The sequence below is a fragment of the Mandrillus leucophaeus genome, unplaced genomic scaffold, assembly GCF_000951045.1.
Source record: "Mandrillus leucophaeus isolate KB7577 unplaced genomic scaffold, Mleu.le_1.0 Scaffold91, whole genome shotgun sequence".
In the NCBI taxonomy this organism is placed as follows: domain Eukaryota; kingdom Metazoa; phylum Chordata; class Mammalia; order Primates; family Cercopithecidae; genus Mandrillus; species Mandrillus leucophaeus.
This window is the reverse complement of record NW_012109919.1, coordinates 763,338-774,551: the sequence shown is the minus strand read 5'-3', so window position 1 is coordinate 774,551 and position 11,214 is coordinate 763,338. Positions and strand designations below refer to the sequence as shown.

General features: G+C 37.3%; 1 protein-coding gene across 2 annotated transcripts in view; it reads right to left on the bottom strand.

Annotated features, from left to right (window-relative positions):
• TTC23 (tetratricopeptide repeat domain 23) overlaps nt 1-11,214 on the bottom strand; it is a 128,392-nt gene that overhangs the window by 72,849 nt on the left and 44,329 nt on the right. For both annotated transcript variants that reach the window (XM_011969812.1, XM_011969810.1), the window contains one exon: nt 2,007-2,184. In XM_011969812.1, coding sequence (XP_011825202.1) covers nt 2,007-2,184 — 178 coding nt within the window. The remainder of the gene's footprint in view (nt 1-2,006; nt 2,185-11,214) is intronic.

Genomic DNA, 11,214 nt, shown 5'->3' with positions numbered 1-11,214 from the left:
AAGAAAAGAAAAGAAAGGGACAGAGGACACCACTTTCATTTTTCTTTTCCTCCCTGTTTTCCTGGCAATCTTTCTCTGTTTCATTTGCTAGGTAATCCTTCTTTACTTCAGTCGTGAATACTGAAAATTCTCAAGAATCTGTCATTGGTTCTTTTCTCCCTCCATCAACTTTCCCTAGGTGATCTCATCCTCTCCCAGGGCAATCACTACGTGTAAGGGGATAACTTTCTGACCTATATTCTGAGCACCAGCCCCGATTATCTAACTGCCTATTGTCATTTCCACTTGTATGCCTCACAGGCATCTCAAACTCATCATCTAAAACACAGCTTGCCATCTCTCCACCACCCAGTCACACACCAGTTCCCTGGTAGAAACGGCACAAACATCTACTCAGCAGTCCATGCCAGAAACCTGGGAGTCATCCATGACTCTTCCCTTCCTTCTCTCCCCCACATCCAATCAATCTCTATGTCCTATCAATTCTGCCTCCTAAATCTTTCCTACATCCATCTACTTCTCTTCATCCCCACTATCTTCATCCTAGTTCAAGCTACCATCATTCTTACGTTTGGCTACCTCAGTAGCTTCCTAAGTGGCCCAGTTCTATGGTTGGCGCAACTTCCCCAATCCATTCTCTACAAATCAGCCAGAACAATCTTTCTAAAAAGTACTGGTTTTGAATGAGAGCATGCCATTTATTGGGTGTGTACTCCTGGGCATATCACTCAACCTCTCTAATTCTTGGCTTCCTTATCTATAGATGGGAAATAATAATGTGTCACGGGGTGGTAATCATGATTAAAAGAGACAATCTGATAAAGTGAGAAAAAGGGGCACTCTAACAAACTGTGAGTAGGAGTATAAATTGTCAGACAAATTACAATAAGAAATATTAATGAAATACTCTCAGGACCTTGTCACTGTATCTCATTTCAAATAACAAGAATAGATTGGTCTGTATCTTAAAACTTTTACAGGAAAAAATTATCAGAAAAACTTTTTTATAAGTATCTTTGGCATGATACAATATAAAGACATAAAACTCACTATTATGGTTAATTTTACATGTGAACTTGGCTAGGCTATGGGGCCAGATTGTTTGGTCAAACGCTAGTCTAGGTGTTGCAGTGAATACACAGTATTTTGTAGATGTGATTAATATTCACAATCAATTGATTTTAAAGGAGATGGATAATATCGGTGGCCCTCATCTAATCAGTTGAAGACCTAGAGTGAAAAACTGAGGTTTCTAGAAGAAATTCTGCTTCAAGACTGCAACACAGAAATCCTTCCTGAGTTTCCAGACTGACGGCCTGTCCTGTGGATTCCAGACTTACCAGCCCCTAAATTGCATGGGTCAGTTCCTTAAGAGAGACCGGACCTGGTGGCTCATGCCTGTAATCCCAGCACTTTGGGAGGCTGAGGCAGGAGGATCACTTGAACCCAGGAGTTTGAAACCAGCCTGGGCAACATGATGAAACTGTGTCTCTCAAAAAAAAAAAAAAAATCAAAAACAAAACAAAAAAATCTCTCTGTCTCTGTGTGTGTGTGTGTGTGTGTGTTTGTGTGTACATATGCTATTGGTCTATTTCTCTGGAGAACTCTGATGGACACACTCACTGAGGAATCTTATAAAGTAGACTAGCAGCTAACAGATAAAACTCCAAGTGGCTTCAGGTGAAGACTTTAGAATGTAGAAAAAAGGGGTCCTTATCAGTTTGGTAACATACTCTCTAAATAAATATTAAAAGATAAAGAAACCACCTTTAGGGCATCTCAGGCTGTTTGTGGTCTGTGCAGCTACTAACAGGGGACCAGTATCAGCACTTGCCCACGTGGCCATCTGATAAGAACACCCTTGTTGAGTGTCTACTCTAGGCCAAGTATTGTCCTTATCTATAGCAAATGACAAAGCCAGGCATTTTCAGAGCGGCTGTGCCACTTGTGTCTATGAAAAGCATTGGGTCTAGAACAGCTTTGGTAGCCAGGACCTTGTAGCTTACCTGGAGGAAGTGGTTAATGGATACATCGTGGAGTCCCAGGGCTTGCTCTACACCTGCTAATTCTCTCAATATGGGTACACACTCACGACTTTTTTCACCTTTACTGATCTCAACATATTCCAAAGATGCTTGATAGTGGGACAAAGCTTCTTTTGATTTTTTCTGACCTTGACACACCCTAAAAAACAAAGGAATTATTTTATTTAATAATTAAAATAGAAAATACTGAAAATACAGGTGAGCTGGTAGTTGGGATGTGACTCTTTGATCCCTGGTGTCCAGGTTCGTTTCCTTGCTAACTAAGCTTTTCCTCCAAGAACCAGCTGGGCACGGTGGTTAAGAAAATGGGCTCTGGAATCACCAGGAAGGTTCAAGTCTTGGCTTCACCACTGACTAGATGTATGACCTTCCAGTCACTCAGTTTCCTCATTTGTGAGTTAAGGATAACAGTGCCCACACTTCACTGGGTTATTATGAAGATTAAATTAATTGACATTCATAAAACACCTAGAATAACCTCTAATACATAGTAAGTGCTATATAGGTAGGTATAATCTGGGAAGGAAAAAGATTAATAGGCGACCCAGTAATACTGGGCTTCCTTTCTGTGGGCTTCGTTGCTTCACAAAACAATTGCTGAAGGAGCTTCACAAAACAATGATAGCAATCATCAAGGAAGAGATGATAATAACTGATCTGTTGAGAAATTTTAGAAATTCCCCAGTACTGGGGAGGATGTGAAACACTCTCATTAACTGCTGAGGAGAATATAGTTTGGACATAAACTTTTTTATATCAAATTATACACATATATGTACACATATACACATACAATTTTGCTAATTCCAATTCTAGGAATTTATCTTGAAGTGATACTCTGTCAGGGCAAGAAGATATATATACAAGAACATTTATCTTAGTATTCTCTATAATGGTGGAAAAGTCCAAAGCACTTAAAATGCACCCATAGGAGACTATGCAAGCAGGTTACAGTAAGTACGTCTATACTGTGGAATGCCATGTAGCCATGAAAATTAGTGCTGATCCATATTTATTGACACAGAAGTTTACCCATTCTATATACTTCAGTGAAAAATCAGGCTCCAAAATATTCTGTATATCATCTCATGCATGTGAAAACTTTATATCTAATCTGCATGTACACATATGCACAGAAAGATGGCAAAAGCCATTGCTATGTTAGCAATACTTACCTCTAAGCTGTTAGACTGTAATTTTACATTTCTTGTTTGTGCTTTTCTAAATATCCCAAATTTTCTTCTATGAAAATGTGTTACTTTTATATCATAAAAATGCTAATTTAGAAATTATAAGTAAAGGTGGCAGTGGGAAAATATTTCTATACCTTCTTAGAATAAGAATCTCTCATATAAAAAATGTATGCCTACATATTTTTTAGCAAACACAGCACATATTTAAAAATAATCTTCTCCAGAATATTTGTTAAGACTATTAGGAACCTTTTCTTTCATGGAAAAATTTTATGTGCAAAATTTATAATCCCTCCTATGTTGCCCTCCACACTAGAACTTTTAATATCAAAAGGCCTTGTGATTCCCAAGCTGCCCAAGGGAAAACTAAAAGACTACCAAAAAAAAAGGTATTATTTTCAACTCAACCACTGGGTATTTTTCACACCTATTTTTGCTCTCCAAAGGAATTAACTGCTGGAAGTAAAGATACTTTTTGGATCTGTGGTCCAGATGGCCACAGTGGAATAAAATGCTGAGTGAACAGTTTATGAATCTGGATACCTTCTATAATTGTGAAGAGGTTTAAAAACACAGGAAGAGTTCAGGGACTAAGGGGGGCTGTAGCTTGTAGAAACTCTAATCTGGGAAGGAAAAAGATTAATAGGTGACCCAGTAATACTGGGCATCCTTTCTGTGGGCTTCCTTCCTGATGCTGAAGGAGCTTAGAATGTAGTGGGTAATCCTTAGTTTTGTAAATATCATACTTTATATTTGAAGAGAAAACCCATTAGAACCTTTGGTGATAGAAAGAGTCTCTGAAACATATGGTTGGTAAGAAATCACTTAGCCAAATACTTAGATTCTGTGGTAGGCAAAGCTTAAATAACTAAAAATGGGGGTCAGCAAATTATGGTGTGAGGGCCAAAGCTGCTGTTTTTATAAATAAAGTTTTATTGGCACAATGCCATGCCTATTCATTTACATATCATCCATGGCTGCTTTTGAAATACGACACAGTTCATTGGTTGCCACAGAGACCATATGGCCTACAATATCTGAAATATTTATTATCTGGGCTTTTTTTTTTTTTTTTTTTTTTGAGACGGAGTCTCGCTCTGCCGCCCAGGCTGGAGTGCAGTGGCCGGATCTCAGCTCACTGCAAGCTCCGCCTCCCGGGTTCACGCCATTCTCCTGCCTCAGCCTCCCGAGTAGCTGGGACTACAGGCGCCCGCCACTGCGCCTGGCTAGTTTTTTGTATTTTTTAGTAGAGACGGGGTTTCACCGTGTTAGCCAGGATGGTCTCGAGCTCCTGACCTTGTGATCCGCCCGTCTCGGCCTCCCAAAGTGCTGGGATTACAGGCTTGAGCCACCGCGCCCGGCCTATCTGGGCTTTTAGGGAAAAAGTTTGCTGATCTCTGGTCTAGAATCTAGAGAAAGTTACATACTTCCAAAATGATTTCAGATTTTTTTCCACCTAACTTAGCCTAGAGAACTCAGACAATGCCATGGATATTTGAGAGAAGGAAAAAAATCTTCATCTTTTTCCTGTCTCATGTTCATAATGATGCAGTGTGCCACTGAAGTAAAGAATGGGTCCTTTGTTTCCCAGACTGCCCGTAAAAGTCACAGAAGAGAAATGAAGGAAGTACAAACACCAAGATAATTTCATCTGGGCAATGGCTTTTAAAGAAAGCAGTGTTTAAAGTTTAGTAATCAAGCTCATAAGTGAGCAAAAAAGAAAACAACAAGGCATGTATTCATTGATATATCAAAAATTCCTTCTTTCCTGAGATAAGACACTAAAGAAAAGTGTTTGGGGGTTTGTTAATAGGTGAAGACCATGGAAAACTTGTAGCCACCTACTAACTATCTTAAGCCAAAAGCACAGCATATCATCCCAAGTTAACACCAGGTCACCTTTTCAGGTCTCAAAAAGTCATCCTTCAAATACCTGACTCTTAGAGAAAATGTTATGGAAAAGAACAGAAAATGAGAGACAGGAAAATCAGTTGTAAGTACGCGGGAGTAGAAAACCCAAATTGTAGTCTGAGCAGCCTTGTTGACAAAGCTTGGACAAGAACAAAATGTCTCGAATCTTGGTTTCATCATCCAAACACAGTGGTTGTTGTAAGAATTGAATAAGATGTCCATGAAAATGCTTTGCAGACAGAAGTACATTATACAGATTAGTATTAAATGTCTACACATAATCATATCTTTTACTCCTCCTCCCAACCTGCACACCATAAGCAACAGCCTCAGTTTGTTCCCATGTTGAAACGGGCTCAACTGTGATTTCAGCTCCACCCCAACACCAACCATAGAAGAGTTTGGAAAGTCCAAATAATAGGCAAAATCAGAGACACTGATTGGAACTATTGTGCAAGTGAGGTGGGCATTTTCTTATCCAATTGAATTAAAAAAAATAGAATAATTTTTATAAGAATACATACACATCACTAAAAGTAAGAACACATAAATAAAAACAAACGATATATAAAAGGAGATCCCTCATACCACATACACCAAAGTTTCAAGTGGATTAGAGGACAAATTAAAAAAAAATTTTTAAATTATTATGTATACATAACAATTGTATATATGTATGGAGTAGATGTAAAATTTTGATATAAGCACACAAAGTTAATGACTGAATCAGGGTTATCAGCATACCCATCACCTCAAGCATTTTTATCATTTCGTTGTGTTAGGAACATTCCAGTTCCATTCTTTTAGTTATTTAAAAATATACAATAAAATATTGTTAACTATAGTCAACTTATTGTACTACCAAACATTAGGTCTTATTCCCACTAATCACCTATATTTTTATACCCAATAGCTTTCCCCTCTTCATCTCCAGCTCCCTACTACCCTTCAAAGCCTGTAGTAACCATCATTCTGCTATCTCCATGAGTTCAATTTTTCTTTTTTCTTTTTTTTTTTTTAATCTTTTTAGCTCCCACATTTGAGTGAAAATGTGATATTTTCTGTGCCTGGCTTATTTCACTTAACATAATGTCCTCCAGTTCCATCCATTTTGCTGCAAATGATAAGATTTCATTCTTTTTTAATGGCTAAGTAATATTCCATTATGTATATCTACTACATTTTCTTTATCCATTCATCCACTGATTGTCACTTAGGTTGAGTCCTAGGTTGGCTGTTGTGAATAGTGCTGCAATAAACATGGGAGTGCAGATATTTCTTTTGATATACTGATTTCCTTTTTGGGGGGGTATATACTAAGTAATGAGATGGCTGGATCACATGGTAGTTCTATTATTAGTTTTCTGAGGAACTTCCACACTATTCTCCATAGTGGCTGTACTAACTTGCATTCCCACCAAGAGTGTATGAGTGTTCCCCTTTCTCCACATCCTCACCAGCATCCGTTACTGCCTTTTTGATAGAAGGCATTTTAATTGGGGCGTGATATCTCATTGTAGTTTTGATTTGCATTTCTCTGATCATCAGTGATACTGAGTATGTTTTCACATACTTGTTGGTCATTTGCATGTCTTCTTTTGAGAAATGTCTATTCAGATCTTTTGCTCATTTTAAAATCAAGTTGTCTTTTTCTATTGAGTTGTTTGAACTCCTTATTTATTCTGGTTAGTAATCCCTTGACAGATGGGTAGTTTGCAAGTATTTTCACACATTCTGTGGATTGTTTCTTCACTTCGTTAATTGTTTCCTTTGCTATGCAGAAGCCTTTTAGCTTGATGTGTTCCCGTTTGTCCACTTTTGCTTTGGTTGCCTACGTTTTTGAGGTCTTCCTTAAGAAATCTTTGCCCTGACCGATTTTCTGGAGTGTTTTCTCAATATTTTCTTCCAGTAGTTTCAGAGTTTCAGTCTTAGATGTAAGGTTTTTCTTTTTCCCTTTTTTTTTTTTTTTTTTTTTGAGACGGAGTCTCGCTGTGCTCCAAGGCTGGAGTGCAGTGGCGTGATCTCGGCTCACTGCAAGCTCCGCCTCCCGGGTTCACGCCATTCTCCCGCCTCAGCCTCCCAAGTAGCTGAGACTACAGGCGCCCGCCACCACGCCCGGCTAGTTTTTTGTATTTTTAGTAGAGACGGGGTTTCACCATGTTAGCCAGGATAGTCTCGATCTCCTGACCTCGTGATCCACCCGCCTCGGCCTCCCAAAGTGCTGGGATTACAGGCTTGAGCCACCGCGCCCGGCCGGTTTTTCTTTTTTCTTTTTCTTTTTTTTTAGACAGGTCTTGTTCTGTGGCCCAGGCTGGAGTGCAGTGGTGCGATCATGGTTCACTACAGCCTCAACCTCCTGGGCTCAAGTGATTCTCCCACCTTAGGCCTCAGAGTAGCTGGGACTATAGGTGCACACCAATATGCACCTGGCTAATTTTGTTTGTTTGTAAAGATGGAGTTTCACCATGTTGCCCAGGCTGGTCTTGAACTCCTGTGCTCAAGCAATCTTCCTGCCTTGGCCTCCCAAAGTGCTAGGACTACAGGCATGTGCCCCAGTTCCTGGCCAGATTTAAGTCTTTAATGAATTATAATTCAATTTTTGCATATAGCAAGAGCTAGGGGTCTAGTTTCACTCTTATGCATATGGATATTCAGTTTTCCCAGCACCACTTGTTGAAGACACTATATTTCTCCCAGTGTATGTTCTTGGCACCTTTGTCAAAAATGAGTTGACTGTAAATGCATGAATTTATTTCTGGGGTTTCTATTCTGTTCCATTGGTTTATGTGTCTATTTTTATGCCAGTATTATGCTGTTTTAGTTACTATAGATCTGTAGTATAGTGTGAAGTCAGATAATGTGATGCCTCCAGCTTTGTTCTTTTTGGTCAGGATTTCTTTGACTCTTTTGGGACTTTCGTGGTTCCACACAAATTTTATGATTTTTTTTTCTATTTCAATGAAGAATGTAATTGGCATTTTGATAATGAGAGTTGATATTCTGAGAATGCATTAAATCTGTAGATTGCTTTGGGTTATATGCACATTTCAACAGTATTGACACTTCCATCCATGAACATGAAATCTTTTTGTATGTCCTCTTCATTTTCTGTCATCAATGTTTTATAGTTTTCATTGTAGAGATCTTTCTCTTTTTTGGTTAAGTTTATTCTTAACTATTTTATCTTATTTGTTGCTACGTATTTTTTTTTGTAGCTATTGTAAATGGGATTACTGTCTTGGTTTTTTTTTTTTTTTTCAGATTGTTAGCTGTTGGCATACAAAAATGCTATTGATTTTTGTATGTTGATTTTGTATCCTGCAACTTTACTGAATTTGTTGATCAGTTCTCATAGCTTTTTGGTAGAATCTATAGGTTTTCCTGAATAAAAGATCATATCATCTACAAACAAGGATAATTTGAATTCTTCCTTTCTAATTTGAATGTCATTTATTTATTTTTTCTTGCCTAACTTCTTGGGCTAGAGCTTTCTGTACTATGTTGAATAAAAATGGTAAAAGTGGGCATCTTTGTCTTGTCCCAGATCTTAGAGGAAAGGCTTTCAGTTTTTCGCTGTTCTGTATGATACTAGTTGTGGGTTTGTCATATATGGCTTTTATTGCGTTGTGGTATGTTCCTTTAAGTAAGTTAAGTAAGTTCCTTTAAGTCCTTGTTTTTATCATGAAGGGATGTTGAATTGTATCAAATGCCTTTTCAGCATCTATTGAAATGATCATATGGTTTTTGTCTTTCATTTTGTTGATGTGAGGTATCATATTTACAGATTTGTGTATATTGAACCATCCTTGCATCCCTGGGATGAATTCCACTTGATCAACATGAATGATCCTTTTAATGTGTAGCTAAATTTGGTTTGAGGATTTTGCATCCATATTCCTCAGAGATATTGGCCCATAGTTTTCTTTTTTGATGTGTCTTCATCTGGTTTTGGTATTGAGATACTGCTGCTCTCATAGAATGAGTTTGGCAGTACTGCTTCCTCCTCAATTTTCTGGAACGGTTTATGTAGGATTGATATTAGTTCTTCGTAAAATGTGTGGTAGAATTTAGCACAGAAGCTACCAGATCTTGGGCTTTTCTTTGATGGAAGACATTCTATCATTGCTTCTATCCTGTTACTTATTGGTTTATTCAGGTTTCTGATTTCTTCATGGTTCAAATGTAACAGGTTTTACGTGCCTAGGAACTTATCCATTTATTCTAGGTTTTCCAGTTTATTACACATAGTTGCTCATAATAGTCTCTAATGATCCTTTAAATATCTGTGGTAGCAGTTGTATTGTCTTCTTTTGTGTCTCTGATTTTATTTATTTGGATCTTCTCTCTGTTTTTCTTAGTCTGGTAAAGGTTTGTTGATTTCGTTTAAACAAACTTTTTGTTATATTCATCTTTTGAATTTTTTTAGTCTCAATTTTATTTATTTGTGCTTGGATTTTTATTATTTTTTTTAATCTGAATTTGAGGTTTAGTTTGCTCTTGATTTTCCAGTTCCTTATGACACATTGTTAGGCTGTTTATTTGAAGGTTTTCCACTTTCTGGAGGTAAGTGTTTATTGCTATAAACTTCCCTCGTAGTACTGCTTTTACTGTATTATATATGCTTTGGTATGTTATGTTTCCATTTTCATTTGTTTAAGGAAAATTTTTAATTTCATTCTTAATTTCTTCATTGCCCCAATGGCTGTTTAGGAGTCCTAAATTTAAAAAAAAAAAAACTCATATGTTTGAGAGAAGACACATGGAAAAGTAACCCTGTGTCTTTGAGTAGGGAAGGATTTCTAATATGTATACAAATAAGAACAGAAAACATAAGTAAAATTGATCATATTAAAAATAAAAACTCCTGTGCATCAAAAATCAAGGCAAACTACACATTTGAAGTATACACAACATATGTAAACAGCAAATAACTTGTTTCCAGAAATATGAAGACTATCCACCAATTTTTAGGAAAAAGGCAAATAGCTCAGTAGCAAATAAGCAAAACATGTGAATAGATAATTCACAGAACAAGAATTCCAAATGTCTAGCAAACATATAAAAAGATATTTAACTTCCCTATCAGAAAAATTCAATTAAAGAAACCATAAGGGCCGGGTGTGGTGTCTCACACCTGTAATCCCAGCACTCTGGGGAGGTTGAGGCAGGTGGATCACTTGAGGTCAGGAGTTTGAGACCAGCCTGGCTATGGTGAAACCCCATCTCTACTAAAAATACAAAAATTAGTTGGCTTGGTGGCATGTGCCTGTAATCCCACCTACTCAGGAGGGTGAGGCATGAGAATTGCTTGAACCTGGGAGGTGGAGGATGCAGTGAGCTGAGCTCATGCCACTGCACTCCAGCCTGGGTGACAGAGCGAGACTCCATCTCAAATTAAATAAATAAATAAACCATAAGATATAATTTTGCATCCATATAATTGAGAACTATAAGAAGCCTGAGGATGTTGAGTAACAATTTATACACCCTGCTGGTGGAAGCAAAAATTGTTAGAAAGCGTTTGGTAAACCCAGTAAAATTGAAGATGTAGATGCTTGTCAAGCAAACAATTCTACTCCTGGGAATATACCTCAGAGATAATCCTGCATATGTGCCCAAAGAGACTTATATAAGAATGATCATGAAAGTAGTGTTTATAGTAGTAAAATATTGGAAACAATTCACATGTTCACCCTCATCAAAACAGACAATTAAATTAGGGGAAAGTCAGACAATTAAACACCATATGGAGGTCTAAAATGAAAAGACTAGAGCTGGATTATATCAGTTGGTAGAGATATATCTCAAAAATACAGATGTAATGGGAAAAAAGGAAGTTACAGAAGGAAACATACATATAAAGTTTAAAAATATGAAAAGTTTATACATATATACACACACACATATATATATGCTATACATATACACAGTAAAGGTACAAAAACATTCAGAGGAATGAAAAACACCCAATTTCAGCATAATAATTGCCTATAATGTATGGGAATAAAATGGTATTGGGAAGAATGTATAACAAGCTTTCTTTGATCAGAAATAGATTTTGTAAA